Source organism: Halictus rubicundus, chromosome 8 (assembly GCF_050948215.1).
Source record: "Halictus rubicundus isolate RS-2024b chromosome 8, iyHalRubi1_principal, whole genome shotgun sequence".
Taxonomy (NCBI): Eukaryota; Metazoa; Arthropoda; class Insecta; order Hymenoptera; family Halictidae; genus Halictus; species Halictus rubicundus.
Window position 1 is genome coordinate 2714168 of NC_135156.1, and position 17489 is coordinate 2731656.

Below are 17489 nucleotides of genomic sequence, written 5' to 3' on the forward strand. Positions count from 1 at the left end.
TGTTGGAAAACGTCTGTATTAGTAAAAACGAATAACATTTTTATTTTATTGTTACCATAAAAAATGTTCCAATCAACCGAAGAAATACTTCGCTTATTTTATTTTTCATAAAATAATGTGTAAAAATGAGAATATGCATAGAGATTCGTCTAGTTATAAAGTTATAAATTTGGTAAATCTTTCAATATTTCGTATAGGCCACCTTTTGCCTCAGCGTCGACTCCTCTCGTACAGCTCTCGTGTAATTTATTAACAAACTCGATTAAATTCTTCTGCAAGTCTGTTCGTACCACCTCGAACAGTGCATCTACATTTTTTGTAAAAATAATCCCAAATATTTTCAATAACATTTAGATCAGAACTGCGAGATGACCAGCTCGTAACTCCTTCGTTACATTTTCCAACAAATACGTGAAAGCACGTGTTTTTCATAAACGAGGTGTGGCACAAAGCAGCATTCGAATCTACAACATCATAACAAATATGTATCACTGACATAGATTTATTCAAGTGTATAAGACAAATGTTACGTGGTGGCCTAAGACTTTCGCACGGTACTATGCGTATATTGTTCTAGACATACAGGCTACTTTATTTATTTTGTCCACCTATAAAATATATTAACGTACCGGTGCGAAAATATGTATGTATATTATGAAGAAGTATTTTATATTTCCATACAAACAGTACATTACGATACAAGTTACTTAATTGATCCTGCTCGTCTAATCCGTTCTGGAGTAAGAAATTAATTTTATTTATTATCTATCAATTTTATATAATTCATGTTTCTTGTGCACTATGGAAATACATATAAGGAATGTGTGAATGATTGATGTCGGTATTATGGATTGTATATTCACATTTGCCGTTTCGTTTAGCGTACCACATGCAGGAGGTTTAATTTCTTTTGTTCAAGGACAGGGTGTTTCATTTGTCCTAAAAGTCGTTTTAATATTAACATTCTTCCGCACGTATATTTTTACAATGGTTAAGACAAATGAAACACCGCAGGTGATTAAGATGAATATGAATAATCCTATACATTGTACATATTAATTAACGAGAAAAAATCTCTTTCTTAAATATTTTGTGAGTGGTGAAGATAAATGGACTACCCCGTAGATGAACAAAATAAATTAAACACTCTATATGTGTATGTATATGTATGCATTTGGAAACTATTACTTAGCAATTTCTCGTGAAATAAACTGTACACGTTCATCGGTAAAGGAACGAGCATATTTATCAGTCGATGAACCTGAAAGCGGTCTCTAGGCTGTTTTACTCGACAATAACGATACTCCGCACATTATAATCGGGTCTCTCCTTAGCGGTCTTTCCGAAGACTGTTATGCATTTCACGTATACTTTACATGCAGCGTAATAACCGCTAGTGTAACTGTTCATTATTCGTACAACCGTATTAACCATTGTAAATATAATAACATCGATCACACGTTATTACACGCACATACACAACAGTGAACTAAAATTTTCTAAACTCAACTACCACTATCTTCGAAATTACAAAGAAATGGTAATGTTCAGACAGATAAAGAAAAACTAATAGGAGTTGGTAGTAAGGTAGGTATATTATACTAAATGCAAAAAGTTACAATACATTTGACTTTGTTTCTTGTCATTTTCCTTTAACATTAGTTTTTGTTTCTTGTCCATGGTTGTTTACACACAGATTGGCCTGGTAGACCAAAATAAAAATGTATGCTACAAAAATTCACAACTTATTAATCGCCATCCTCTAATTATCATATTGTTATAATTATTTGTGTTTCATCGTATTCTTTTCCTTCGTTCATTTATATTCATTCCTCTCATTATTATTAATATTATTATTATTAATATTATTATTATTATTATCATTATTAATAGTTACTTAAAACGAAAACATTCACACTAAAAATTTGCAGCTTTCGTTCAAATATAAAGGTACGGTCTCGCGCGATCGTAGCTCGATACACTCTTCGAGAAACTCTAATACGTTGCACTAAACATCTCATACCTTACGTGAAAGATATAAGACTAGCAACATCATTGATCAAGGTATGTATGTACGCATGTATGTATGCATGTATGTATGTATGTATATAAAATTTCGAACACTGATGCTTGTAACTGTGACTGAAAGCACTGCAAATAAATAATTTCCTATTTCACTATGAAAATTTATTACATTATAGTTAATTATAGTAGTAATATTCATTTATGTGTCCGGAGTTTCTGAAGCGTGCAAGCTTCGCAAGTATAGAAACAACTTAGCAACGCGACCACGCGAAACTGCACCTTATCTACGACTGAGATCAAACAGCTTCATCGCTACAGTACAAAAGCAGTGTTTTAAAAACATGAATTTTTGTTACACAAAACTTTTGTAAGGGTGTGAGGCCCTTATCTAACTTAAATACGTAAAAGTTGGGAAGGGGGGATAGACTACAACGAAGACCTGGGCGTTGAAGACCAGCGATGACTCTGCTACATCCCAGTCATAGCGATTGTAACGTATTCGATTACAAACTATTGCGGATGTTCGAATGTAGACTACTTAACAATTTTCATTTCAATGGATTTCGGTAAGAAACGTAAATAATTACTCTTCACACGTTCTCAGCCTTAAATGTCGTAGCATCTTGCGGTTTAGTCGTCGTGCACTTTGTGATTTTTCATTCTTATCTTTTCTCTTTTTCGTTTCAATTGATTCATCACCATCAACATACATATCCTTGTCGCCTCTGTTTTGTTACCGCCGTGAAAAAAATAGCGCGAATATTCGTGTACACTTGGGCCAGGGCGAAATTGTATACAGGATGGCACATAAATTGTCATATGCGCAACGAACGTTTCACAATGATGGAAGTCTTTCCAAACAGAATTTACACTTGTGACTTGTTCTTTTTTTTTTCTTACACTGTTTCGACTCTGTTAACCTTTCACGCGAGAAAATTTTTGAACACTATAAATATAAAAACATATGGTGATACACTACTAATGGATTAACAGATCGCAGAAGTATGGCGTCCTGTCTCTAACAATCGCAGACTCACTTTGTCAGTCGTAAATAGAAATTTTAAAGGTTTCGTTTCTTTTCTATAATTGTATTATATTCTTCTCTCGTTCTCTTCTAATATTTTGAGTACATCCAGGCCGGAAGTGAAAATCTAAAATTTCTTGTACATCTAAGTAGGTAAAATTTTAGGTCCTGCCGCATACAAGGATCTTATTAACACGTTCGTTTCCACATATACGAGTCAAGTATGTGTAACATACTCCGATTTTTAGGAGGGCCGAACGTCACACAGGCGTCTATTAAAAACAAAAGCTTGGGCTGTAGTGGCCAGTTTTCTAACCGTACGGTGATTGCGGACGTGTTAATTATAATAGATTGGCTCCACATGGGTCACGCTGTCTACGACGCTTTGTTGTGATAGAATGACCACCGGTTGATAACGCACGCTGCTCTCATATTTCATTCGCTGTAGCAGGAATGACTGTCGGTGGATCATACTGTCAACAGCTAGTTTATTGATTATAATAAAATGATTTAAATTGCTTATCGTGTAATTGCATTAATTGTGCCAGAATGGCCATCGATGGTTCATATTTCCTGCAAAACTTTGTATTACAATAGAATAATCACAGACGGAAAAATACATTGTCTTCTCTAACATTCTATTAATTGTGGCAGAGTGGTTACCGGTGAATCATGCTCTCTATAAAGATTTTATTACGACAGGATACCCTACTGGAGTTTCTAATCTCTCCAAATACGCTAATAGGACAATGGTACTATTAATTATGGCAATATGTACTTATCAGTACAAGGGAATAAGTTTTCCTCAATTCCATTTGACAATGTATAAGAAGTGCATATACTGATTTTATCATTTTTTAAGTTGTAATTTTTGAAAAAGTTGAAAGGTGCCTCTAATTAGCGTGTGGAAACTAATAACGAGTTTAGAAACAAATATTTCTAGATTAATCTAGTTTTAGTACACACGTATATACAGGGTGTTTCAGAAATATAGACAAAGACCTAATGAATAGTATTTGAAAAAGAAACAATACAAGGAGCAGCTGCAAACTTGAGTTGTTATCTTAAGATTTTCTTAACTTAATTGGTTAGTATGTCTACTAAATCTTCAAATGACATTGTACGTGGATGTTTCCGCTTTGGCAGTAAAGAGTCGTTCTATAAATATAAACTATTTTACAATGAGTATACAACGAATGGGTCAGAGTTAAATCTCTATCCTAGGGATTTTTTGTTTGCATCGAACTGCACGAACCAGTCGAACTAATATTTGTCATCTCTGAAATACCCTGTACAAGCTAAAAAATCATTCATATTTTCATATACAACATTTATCACTCTCCACTGATTTTGTTCACTCTTCCAAGAATTTCTATTTACGTATGTATCATAATTACAAGAATAACGCCGGTTACATAAGTATGGGAAGAAAGTTATAGTATTTTAATAAACTTTATTAAGTAGGTATAGCCCAAGCTAAAATTTTTTTAGTAACTAGGCCTCTTTCCCTCTTCCTCTCAACAGTCGCGAGTTCTGCGATCACCAGAGTCTGTTAAACCCATGCGAACCGATAATACTTGTATAATTAAAAAATTGGAATTTCAAGGTAAAATCATTTATTTGACTTAAAACATTACAAAACAAAAAAAAAGAAAGAAAGAGAAAGAAAAAGAAACTTGGCAAATTCGAATCAGTTAAATATGAACATAAGAAGAAAAAGCAAAAGAGCATACGTTAAAATAGATGCACGAGAAACAGGGAATTGAACAAAAATTAGAAACGGGGCATAAGTGGTTAGTGATTCGGGAAACGGCGAGACCAGCTGCAGTCTAAGGTTAATTGTCCCACTACCAATCGATACCGGTCGATTGATAGTCGGCCAACGGTTCACGAGAAAAGTCGACACTGTGTTTTTTTCTGTATGCGAACACAGAACAGTCGTAGTTCTCTACTTCGTTTTAACCAACACCGAGCAACTCTACCACCTATATAAACATTATTGCCGACCTCTCTACGAAAATTCGTAGGTGGAACGTTTCACATCGGCAGTCAATAAATTAACACGAGAGCATATGAAGTGTACGATACGATATTTCTCACAATTCAGGCGGTTCGTATCCTCTCGTAATTAATTTCGTTTAGTTTGGCTCGTGACTTATTGTATACGAAAGCGGAATTCGCACCGCTTGTGTCTCCTACCCTGCGAATGGAGAAAATTTCAGGAGCGACGTGTATGACGCATTCCATCACAAAACGAAAGTTACTAGTGTGTGTAATCTGTGTACGTCTCCAACACTGTCCCTAATTTTTCCTTAGTCCTATCGTCACAGTTCCCTTCCGCACTTCGCACCAGAACTTCGCAACAATTGCTTGCTTCTTGGGTGTGTTGACTTGGAAGAAACCTGGGAGACGAGACACGCCCACGTTCTTAACCTGGATGATTACGTCGCGTCGCTCGTTGTTATACGCATACATGTAGATGTACTTTTTCTATCGTAAAGTCCTGTGGATTGACGTCGATGTATGAAGGACGAACTCGTAGCGTTTTTCATCAAATATTCGTCGAACTAGGTTGAACGTTGATTTATCCCCTTATCCACGAACTTATAGTTAAATGCAATAGACCCGATTGATCTCACTCGAGTTCGTGGTCCATACAGTTTGAGCTGCGTCATCTGTAGTTCGGTTGCTTGACGAACGATGCAAACGATGGTTTTTTTTAAGCGTAAAAGGATAGCGCCTTTAACCGCATCGTGTGGCATACGAGATAGTCTTGGATTTTATGTTTTGGAAATGAGGATGGTAGTTGTATACCGGTGACTTGTTCAAGAAGAAAGAAAGTCGGGAGTGCCTTTAATCTTGCTGCATATATTAGCGACGGTTCTGGTAGCTTGGATTGCTTGGGTTACCGGGTTGCCTCATTCCACCACCACCTCTTCCACCATCGCCACCCCGCGAGAATCCTCCTCGGCCGCCTCTCGTTCCATGTTGGCCACCCCTCATTACACCGGGACCACCTGCAAAATATGGGAAAACTAAATATTCAAGTATTAATATACATTCCAAAAAATATTCGAATGGCAAATACATTATCAACTTGTAATTTATTTCGTTTCCGAATGCGAAATGTATTTAGATATTGTATTTGATTGTTATGTCATTACAAAATACTTCTATTGAATACATTAATTAGTCGAGTGCCCTTTTATTTTGTATTTAATCATGTTATGGAATGTGAAATACTTCTGTAGTTTGTATTGAAGTGCTCATCGAATACCGAATACTTACTCTTGCAACATTATTTTTCCCAAAATTTAAAGCTCCATAGTACACGATGCTGTTATACAGGCTGCAAAGAACACGTCATGGCTAAACTTCCGAAAACGTCCATGCTCCGAATTGGATGAAATTTTGAAAATAGGTTCTTTTTCGACTAAAATGATGGTCGCGAGAAAAATTTTTGATGACTTGAAAAAATTTGTTTACCAATTTAATGTCATTCCCTTCCTTATCGACACAATGTATTGTAATGGTCACAGACTTCAGATCCCTACAGACATTGCATCTTGGGCCTCGTCCAGACCGAAGAGAACTGTTCGCGAGCAACTCGCGTTCAGCGTTCAGCCCGTGCGGGTATAGTCGCCAGATGAGGGAAGGGACCACGAATTGAGGGGAAAAAATTACCCTTTCTCTGCCAGTACCGGGTTAGGGGTAGGTTACAGGACACAGACACGACAGAGACGGAACGAGTCACATGACCGGGCCGAGGTGGAAGCGTAAAAGAAATAGCGCTGTAAAAGGGTGAAGTTAGAGTGGAGGAACAAGTCTTGATCTGACGACATTGACTATCCGTACGGGCAGCAATTTTCTTGCCCTGAGCATACACAAAACGGCGGGTACGAAGCCAAGAGAAATTTATAAATATCTGTCATAAATAATTTATAGATTACGGTTAATGATTTTTAACTTGAAATAAATTATAACGTTTAGCAACATACAAAGGTGAATCTCTTTTCCGAGGATAGATTAGAGTTCTATTGTTTTTTAAACGCTATATTGAATTACGGAGTACTAATTAGTTTTTTTATTTGTTACAAATTTTTTTCAATTGTAACTTAAAATATGAGTTACTGAATTAGCATTAGACATGTAATCCAAATTTATGGAGCTGCTGCGATGGTATTTAAGATATGATTTTAATAGTTTTTAGTGTTCAATTATGTTATGGCTTGACTGTAAAATCCAGGAAAAGAAAGCGATGTGGACACATGAGGATGATATAAATTAGCCCTTCCCCGATACTGTCCCGCCGGAGACGAAAGAACTGTCCAGCGACCTCGGTGCAGAGCACAGCGTTGTAGTACATTTTTAATCGCCAATTAAACAAGTACTTATAATGCAAATTACAGTTTTCTTCCGATATAAGGCGACGGCTCGGAACGATTTTCAACGTATTGCGGATTGACATTGTTTTTGAGTGGGCTGAGAGTTTATGGATCCCATAAAGTTGTTCAACAGACCATAAAGTGGTCGGCCAAGAAGTGATATCTTTCGTTGGAAAAGTATAGAATACACACAATAAATTTATGCTTTTTATTTTTACGCTACCAAACTTGGAATTACTACTAACAAACACTGAAATAGATCACATGTTGCCTTGCAGTCTCAACATTCTCGATATCTTATAAAAACAATTAAAGATCAGAGTATTTTACAACTTTAGAGGCACCTCCAAATCTGCCTAGAATATTCCCACCGATTACGACTGAATCGGTAACATAGGGAGTGACACTCAAATGGTAAAAACATTTGTTTAAGTCACCAAAAATCCTTGTCGCAATCATCATTTTTGTAGAAACAGAACTTGTTACCAACATTTCAGCCAATTCGGAGCGTAGCGTTCTACCGTATCGGTTTTCAGAAGTACAGCCCTTTAGCAGATCGAAAACATAAAATACTATTGTATTCGGTATTCGATGAGCTCTTCAATACAAAATCCTGAATTACGGAATCTTGGCTCTTAAAAAGACTTTTAGTATTTTCTCTGCAATTTCGACCAATTGCAATTCGCCTTTTTTTCACGTCATATAGTAAACTAATTGCTCTAACTTCTCAAACAAAAATCCAGATCGTATGGTACAATATTAAAAAAGTTATAGTCTCTTTAAGAGTATCCGAATGTTAATGGGAGTCACTGTATGTCCTTAAAGAATTCAATGAAGATCATATTAAAATTTTTAAACGCATTTACAAAACATTGGCTACATACATATTTTGCATAAGCCGTTATTGAATTATTAATCGCATAATCTCCTATCTCGTAAAGTTATAATATAAAATAAAATTCGTTTTCGCCCAAAAACTGTACTCTCTTGCATTATCTAATTTCCATTCTAGAACTTTTTTGTACATACAGAGTGTTTGCGAAATCGTGGTACAACAGGCAAGGGAATGATTCCTCACATAAAATCTAGTTGAAAAGAAGGAATATAGTTTTTTCATACAGGGTTTCATTTTCGATAAAATCGAACTATAGCTAGCACTCGGTCTAGCCCGCAATTTCCATTGCTGCTTGCATCTGTAAACAGTATCGTATCGTCTCTACATTGTTTATAAACACAAGCAGCAATGGGAATTGCGGGCTAGTAAACTAGACTCTGTCTAAGTGCATGCGTACCTAACGAATGTTCAAACTCGATTTTCTCGAAAATGAAGCCCCATATGAAAAAACTATATTCCTTATTTTTTACTAGATTTTACGCGAGAAATCATCCCCTTGCCGGTTGTACCATGATTTCGCAAACACCCTGTATATACCACGAATAAAAACGAATAGATTTATGTTAAGGATATATACCGAGTGTCCCAGAAAGCGTATCGGAAAAAGAAAAGGGTGATTCCGGAGGTGATTCTAAGCACCTTTTTCCTTTGCCAATTCGTGCCGAAACGCTTTATTTTCGAGTTATTAACGAACATTACAGAGCGCGGCTGCAGCGGAGTGTTAGATGATTGCTTAGTGTTTTTCGTTAATAACTTGATAACAAAGCGTTTCGGCGCAAATTGACAAAGAAAAACGGTGCTTAGAATCACCCACGGGATTACATACCACTTTCTTTTCCCGATATTTTCTGGAACACCCTATAACCTCTGAAACGTCAGTTCCTTTTATAGCGAATTAATTAAACGCTGTGAATAAAAAATTGAATAATTTGGAAATTAGATGCACAACAACAAAAACCGATAATATTTAAGTATGTTCTATTCTAACGTTATTGCAAGTATGTAATATGTAGAACATACCAGGACCTCTTTGTTGTTGTTGTTGTTGTTGTCCGCCCATTGCTCTCATATTGCCATCGTTCGAATTTAGCCGTCCTCCGCTTCCGTCTATCGTTCCTCTAGGCCTGACTTTCTTCTCTTCCACATTTAATTTTTGTCCATTCTCCGCAGGATAATAAATCGGCTAAAATCAGAAAAAAAGATATAACCTCAGTCAGTGAAAGCGAAAATAGAATATATTTATTCCACAAAATGTTTGTTAACTAACCAGATTCTGTAACACCATGCTAACAACTTGTTTATCTTCAAAGGTGATAAATCCATAATTAGGCACTTTTCCTGTATTATTTCCTTGCGGTCCTTTGCATCTGTCATTCGGTTTACTGTGTATACGTAGTTCCACTACTCTACCATATGCTTCAAATATTTGCCGCAGATCATCCTCCGACGCGTTGTGCGGCAAATTTCCAAGAAACAGTTGATGTGCATCACTATATTGACTTTGCCTTGTACCACGGCGATCACCATCTATAATAATATTTGCATGTAAATTACACGATATACTTCATACACAATAATAATTAATTTAATTATTACATTCGAAAAATATAATATAATATGTCAATATAAATATTGATTTCTAACATTATATGTTATCCAGTACACGTTTAAAAATTTACACCTTAGCTGCGACCAGAATATAGTAAAGGATTACCAATTTGTATCCTCAAACAATTAGAAACACCTATGATGTCACAGTAGTGATATATAAACTCATTGATAATGCATAATTGTCGCTAGTAGACTGTAGTTAACTATATTTTATATTTTTCTTGAACCTTGTTGTTCTTTCTTGTACGTACATAGCTTCTTACATACTTTTTATATTTTCATAAAATCTTTTTTTCTTCAAAGTTTAATTTTCATTAAAAAAATAAATTTTAATTTTCTTTAAGAAAATAAAATTATCTACTTCATGATTGATTACAAATACCATGGATAATTGATATTACTGCAAATAATGTATATTATTGTAGCAAGAAACACTTGTATTTCACTTTATTACTAAGATATTAAACAAATATCTTTGAATTTCACAAATCCTTTTCGGAAAATTTTGCACGCTTGTTACTAAACATAAAAAATATAAGGAATTAAATAATACCAACTAAGCTGTAAAATGATGAAGTGAATATTTTTTGAAATCCAAAATATTAATGCTCGCACAAAGGAGCGAACAATTAATGTATTCTGTATCGAAATACAGTGTTAATATATGAAGTACTGACACAGAATGTTAAGAAAAAGGAGTAAAAGTTAAGAACCACGTCCACTTCTAATCAAATTAGGAAAGTATGTTTTTAAAAAAATGATAATAAAAGGCCGGATATTAGTCCCTAAGGCAGTGGTGGACACGGTAGGGACCCCGGAGCTTCCTGCTTCCCCCACCAATGTCTTTCCCCTCGTACGTCCCTCCGTAGCCGACCATGTGCGCCGATTATGCTGTCTATCCACATCCTCTCTGCGAAGCTTGCTCGGACGCGTATTATGCCCTGACGCTTCGTGGAAGTGGATAGCATAAGCCGCGCAGGAGTCGGTTACGGCGGGACGTACGAGGGGAGTGACGAAGACACGAGGTACCGCTGTACGAAAGAGACCTTGGTGAGGGAAGCGTTTTGCCTACGGCAGGCATACGTGCTCATCACTACCCTAAGGTATCACCGAGGCGCTGAAGAATTACTTTAGAAATAAAATATTCCAAAACAATAGTTGATTTTCTTCATATTACTTTGAACAATAACAATGAATAGAATGGTCGAATGTAAGGATTCATAGAATAAACAACGTCTTTACCTCTTTGTACCCCTCCTCCTCTTGGTGCCCGTTGCTGTTGATGCTGTTGTGGCTGTTGATTACCAACTCTGTGAGTTTGTTGCTGAGGCGCAGAAATTGTGGTTGATGCACCCAGTATTGGACCACTATTAGACGGATGTAATGGCGATCTATCATCCAATCGTAAGTTCGTCATCGGAGGCTGTAAACATCAATTCCAACTTATTTGTCTATTCAAATTACTTAATCTAAATCTCAAAATGACTAAATTAAACCAGGGTGTTAAAACTGATCTAATTTTGATATCGGTATCGCATTAATAAGATATCGAAATAAGTGTCGGTATTTTTTCGGTTATCTTTTTGATTCCAATCGTAGCGTAGCTGAGGCCGCAAGAAAGGATACAATGTTTCGTTTCTCGAAGCCTAGCAGCCGCAGCCGCGGAGCAACATTGCATGTATGAGACATGTCAACTACTGCAAATTTTAATATCGTGTTCTTTTCCACTCGCAAATATAGTACATATATTATCATAAACATGCTGGCAATTACTCTGATTTTGACATCATAACAAGTCCCTAAATTAAACTATTGAAAATCAAATATGTACCGGTGACATAGACAACTTGGGTGCCTGAGGACTAGTAGCGCCAGTGGTACTTGGGAAAGACTTGACAAGATTGGCGTATGTTTTTGGCCCACTACTTGTCACATTTGTATTCGACACCTGATGCTCCGGTTCAGAGTCTTGAGCAGTGGCATTAAACGTCTCGGTTTCAGGCTGTTCACGATTTTCATTGGACTGAGTCTGCGGTTCGCTTTCAGGTTGTTGCTGCTGTTCGGCTGAGCTGTCCAATTCCGTTTCTTGTACAAACTGTGTCTGTGACGAAGATTCGTTAATATATTGGTGCTGCTGCGCAGGTGGTGGCGGCGGCGGTTGTTGTTGTTGCTGCTGCTGCTGCTGCTGTGGTGGTGACTGGTTGATTAATGAGGTGTCTTCATGAACCGAACCATTTAGAACCTGTTGCATTACTGGGAGTACCTAAAAAAAATGACTTCAATTAGTCAAATATCTCAATTAGGTATTTCAGTTAAGGCACCGAACTAACATGAGACTGTTGTGGTGGTGGCGCATAGTACATTTGCTGTTGTTGCTGAAGTACAGGTTGTTGTGCAGGAATAAGCGGTGGCTGGACTTGCGGTTCAGTAGATGCAGCTGGCGCTGAAAGTTGCTGCCCTTGATTTTGGTGTTCATCTTCCTCGGGCTCAGAACGCCCTCCCTCCTCCCCTTCCCTCTCACCGGACTCACCTACACCCCCTTCTACACCACCTACATCTGCTTCCTCCTCATCAGGAAAGATCAAATCTTGGTAACGGAATATATCGTTATGTACATAATATGTTTTTGGTGCTTGTATTGCCAACACGAAAGTTTGTGTAAAGCGACGCATTGGCTGCCCCGCATTAGAGAGTTCTCCAGACACCTATAAATAATTAAGTATAATAAATAACCCATATTGAATGTTAAACTATTTAATACATATACAGTACTGGAAATATTTATGGCATTGTCTTTATATTTATATAATGTACATAATTGTTATAATAGTATTGTCATAGTCACAAGTCATTGTAGGAGCAAAAATCTGTTTCTAGTTGGCTTTAAAATATTCATCATATGAGAGACATCGTTTAAATGATGTAATATACATATTCATTACTTATAAAATAAATTAAAAGCTAAAACGTGATAACATAGTATAATCTCTCTATAACCGAAATTAAAAATCATTCAACACCTCTTTCAAATCATGAGTGCATAATAATATGTTCTTATTATTTTAATTTGTCGTACGTTATATCTTATAACAATCAAATAAAATTTTATAATTTTTCTTTACTTAACAACTTTTAGTAATTTTAAAATAGATTCTTTTCTAACTATGTATTTAATTAGAATATACAGTATGTCAACTGTGTGGTTAACCCTTACCGTACAAAGTGAGATCAACACATTTAAGGGGTTCAAGAGAAAACAAATTAAAAACGATTAGTTTGCATGCTTTTTGGCAGAAACTGTAACACCTTTATGAAGGTTTAGACTATATCCCAGTTTTCCATTTTCCGCGCGTTTTATATCTAATAAATTGGTATGGTGATTGGACCAATTGTGTATTATACTCATAACTATGTCTGTGTAATATACTCATTGGTATGATTGGAATTAATCGGTGGACACATTATTAATAACTGCCAATATTTTACTTCACCATTTTTTATAGTATTTTCATTAACTTCAAAAAGATCATTAAAAAACAAAGAAATAGCTTAAAACAAGCTAAAATAACAATCAAAATCTCTGGCGTTTCATAAGAATTCTGCTCAGTAAAGATCATTGATCATTTCAAAGGCATAGAAAAAAATACTTATATAAAACTTACATGATGCAAACAGTTAAATCTTTTAACAGAAACAAATTAATTTTATTTTACGAATATAACAGATTCAAACTATATATTTTCTGTGTATATTTTACAGATTGTATTTGGGTATATATTATATAATTAAATATATATTAATATTATATATTATTAAATTTCAAAACCAAATGGAGATGTATCTAATTCAGCAGCAAATGAAAAGTCTACATAAATATAATTAAATATAATAAAACAAATTCAATCATGAAATCAGTAATTATCTCAAAAGAATTTAAAATTAATATCACATCTTTGAAACTAATGTTAGTGCATTTAATAAAAATTGTACAATATTTATTGATTGGTTAAATTAATTAAAATCAAAGTATAAAATATCTGAATTTAACATAGAATTAATAAGCACTCAAGTGTGAAGAGGTAAAAAGTTATCATTTGAATTATATGTATAAAGGGTATTGCCTATGCCTATATGATCACTTTTTAAACCACCAATACTTTAAAAGATAATGATTTATGTTTAACTATTTCGTGGTCAGACTATATCGTCTGAAAAGGTTTGGTCACAATTAAAGTATGGCACACATTGCACTATTCTAACAGTTTTTATAAAAATCAACTTGGAATGTATTGTCAGTCCCGAAAGGGTTAATTTCTAACCTATCTGCAACTGTTTAAAATGTTAAGATTACTTTTCCGATTTGTACAAGTGTACAAAAAAGTATTTAAAACTCGTAATAGGTTTGAAAGTAAAATAATCACACTTATGATAATTATCACTCACTTGTACAACAACACCATTCTCAAGAGTCAGCTGTGAGTCAACCTGACTTATTTTAGCATGACAGTCTCGGAAGTTTAGTTGTTGAATTTTCTGGTGTATTTGCTTTTGGCCAATTGCTGGAGTTGATTCTCTATTGGAATCTAGTCCTCCATGCACAAAGGAAGAATGCTGATTATAAAACCTAGAATAAAATTTAATGTAAATAAGGTGGTATTAGTATAATATATTGTATTAAGAAATAATATAATAAATTACCTGTGAAGATGTGCAGGAGCTTGATTTAATAAAGTGTAATATTGTCGGACAAATTCACGACCGACATTCTGTGGAGAAGGGGACGCCTCCATGACCATTTTCTTACTCCTAACGTCTAAAGTAATGCTTTGCTTAAACGACGATGGAAAGTTTATGCAATAAATGTAGAATTAAAAAATTTCTGTAACAAAAGAAAGTACATAATTATAAATACAATAAAACCATATGCATAGATTACATGTATTAGATTTGTGTAAATCTTTAATTACAGTAGATGATCTTGTAGATTCTCATGAACTAATCACATAAGACATACAAAAGTACTGTAGCAATAATACTTCTGTTCAATTGTTTCTGAGTTTTAATAAATGTTTTATTGTAATAAGTTGTTTCATAATTTTCTCTTCAAAGTTTGGTGAACTGATATTTTTTAACTGTTTATATAACAATAAATAAGAACTTTGTACTTTTATCTCATATAGTCTAACCTCGATAACTCAAATCTCTGTAATCCAAAAACCTCTATAAAACGATACTTTCCTTCAGACTCTTCTACCCTACTGTAAAAACCTCTATAAATCAAAATACTTACTTTGACTCAAATTATTTGTCATATATGAAATAGTATGTTATTTTACCTATGCTAGTTCAGTTCATAAAGAGCCCAACCTCTGCAAATCCAAACTTACTTCTGTAATCAAAGTTTCATTATTGTTACTTAAGAACTGCAATTGTCAATTTTTTCTAGTTATTCTGGATCAAATTTTGATTTATTAAACTTCTTTTACTAAAAAATTCAATACAACAAAACCTCTACAACTCACAGGTTATATTTATTTTCTTTGAGATTCTAGTTATTGAGGTTCGACTACATTACAGATGAGCGTACTATATTCATCTACAATAAGTAATATAATGGATACCAATAAATCATAAAGTAAAAAATAGAAACAAGATTGCATCGAAGAAATAGTCTCGAGAAAGTACTACAATCTAAGATCCAAGATTGTAAACACTATGTGAAAGTATCACATAAATAGTTACATGCTTTGTAGATTATGAGTTGAGCAAAAAGATATTACAATCCAAAAAACATTGTATAACGTATAGACGGTACATATTAAATAAATAACAGTAGTAATAGCTATATGCTTTATAAACTTTGCAAAGTTATTAAGAACAAAAGATCTCATTTCATAAAAAAAAGATTGCGCAATAAATTGTTGAAATGTTACACATGTATAAAGTTATAAAGCTCTTTTGTTAAATACAATATCCTGTAATGCAATTTTTTAATCCTTTAATACTTTAAATATATATTAAAACTTATGACGAATGTATATCTTTTATAATAAAAATCCTTAGTATAACTGCATTTGTTGCTACTGTGCTGCTTTTTTGAAAGTATTGCAAAAAAATGTGTATACTTAAAATAAAAAAAACCACGAATTATGTTATTCCAAAACTTTGAATAATTTATTTTATCTAAAACTGTAGGTAAATAAGCTAAGCACATATTACCAGCTTACTTTTGTACACAGCTAATCAAATATAATTGATGTATTAATTATAAAATACCTTAAAATGCTAACTATATTTAACATTTCAAGTGCTCTAAAATTTAAATGTTACTGTTAATACAGATTGTTTGAGTGTTCGCATACAGGTCAAGTTTGAATAGGATATTTGGCGAACGTTTGAAACACTTTATCAAATATTTAAGTGTGCTTAAGTAAATTGATAGAGAAAAATTCAATTTTACTACTAATACATAAAATCTGGAATCTATCTATAGTAGAAAAAACCAAAAGTGCATTTAGATGGAAAGTGCATCAATCACACATCAATCTAAGTGGCTCTCTGAATATCACCTGAGAGTGATGTGCTCAGTAGAGAAATATTTAAACAATAATAAAAGAAAGCCAAAAACAATATTGCATATATTTTTTCTAAGTGAATTCGTGTGTTCAGCACCGCTTCATGCAACGCTCTGCAAAACAAACACAAATAGGTATATAACTATATCGTTCAGACGATAAACACGATAAAATGTTCAGACGAGGTTTTAGCATTTATTTTCAACAATTTTATATTAAACTTTGTTTAACCATAAGTGCGTACGTATGGACACGTGTTTTTATAAACGTAAAAATTCATAGAAAATTCGTGTTGAAGGGAATTGTTGGAAAACAAGAGTTGTCTTAACTCGTGTACTGTGCAAGAATTCGAGGACAAGGGGGCCGCCCGGTTGTACGGGCAAGCATGGCGATTTTTCTTCGTTCAAGAATCCATAACGTTGGTTATACCAATGCGAAACTTTGAACACGTTTAAAATAAATATTCAAAAGTGCTACATCGGTCAAATGGTAAATATTGTTTATAAGTGGTAATAAGTCCCTTGTCCCATGCTGGCTTTCGTTTAAGCTCTTCCCTCCGAGTAGTCGAATGAAAGAACACAGATCTTATGGCGTTGTGGACTCACCCGACAGACCCACTTCTAGTCGATACAGTCACTGGTTTTCCCAGGTGGAACAAGAAGCTGCTACGATAACGAAAAGCTCGCGTGGGTAACAACAGCTCACAATAATGGTAATTATAAAAACAATTCAATGTATGAGTCCTCCGAGCACCTTGATGTCAGCACATGCAGCGGAACCTGCACAGAAGCACCGGTCGTATAAAGATGACCGACTCTTATAGACAAGTTGATGCTTTGCGGACTTTGTAAGAACTAAGTACATTGTAAATTGATCTAGTTCCAGAAACATAGTTCCCCGATGTATTACGGTTTTGATTGGTTAGGCAGTTTGGTGGGTGGAAAGTGTACCAATTAGAAAAAATATCAAGGCAG

General features: G+C 34.6%; 1 protein-coding gene across 4 annotated transcripts; it reads right to left on the minus strand.

Annotated features, from left to right (window-relative positions):
• Positions 1–1576: 1576 nt before the first annotated feature.
• On the minus strand, positions 1577–17324 carry Rin (ras GTPase-activating protein-binding protein 2). Of its 4 annotated transcripts, XM_076792553.1 has the most exons (10): positions 17121–17324; positions 14639–14819; positions 14384–14564; positions 12471–12645; positions 12271–12383; positions 11772–12203; positions 11183–11363; positions 9597–9856; positions 9350–9512; positions 1577–6084 (listed from the first exon to the last, which is right to left on the minus strand). In XM_076792553.1, exons 2-10 carry the CDS (start codon positions 14734–14736, stop codon positions 5921–5923), a joined length of 1767 nt encoding a protein of 588 aa, XP_076648668.1. In that variant the 5' UTR covers positions 14737–14819; positions 17121–17324; the 3' UTR covers positions 1577–5920. The 4 variants fall into 4 exon arrangements, with proteins under 4 accessions (XP_076648668.1, XP_076648667.1, XP_076648666.1 ...); XM_076792552.1 differs by having other exon boundaries at positions 1577–6066; positions 9356–9512; positions 12271–12645; XM_076792551.1 differs by having other exon boundaries at positions 1577–6066; positions 12271–12645.
• Positions 17325–17489: the final 165 nt, after the last annotated feature.

Bases quoted from the DNA above. Each gene is read 5' to 3' on its own strand.
- Rin (XM_076792550.1), bottom strand. From the start codon at position 14,736: ATGGTCATGGAGGCGTCCCCTTCTCCACAGAATGTCGGTCGTGAATTT. The intron at 9,857-11,182 runs GTAAAGACGTTG...ATATTATTATAG, and splicing joins AGGAGGAGGGGTACAAAGAG to ATGGTGATCGCCGTGGTACA. The intron at 6,085-9,349 runs GTATGTTCTACA...TTGAATATTTAG, and splicing joins ACAACAACAAAGAGGTCCTG to TTTTCCCATATTTTGCAGGT.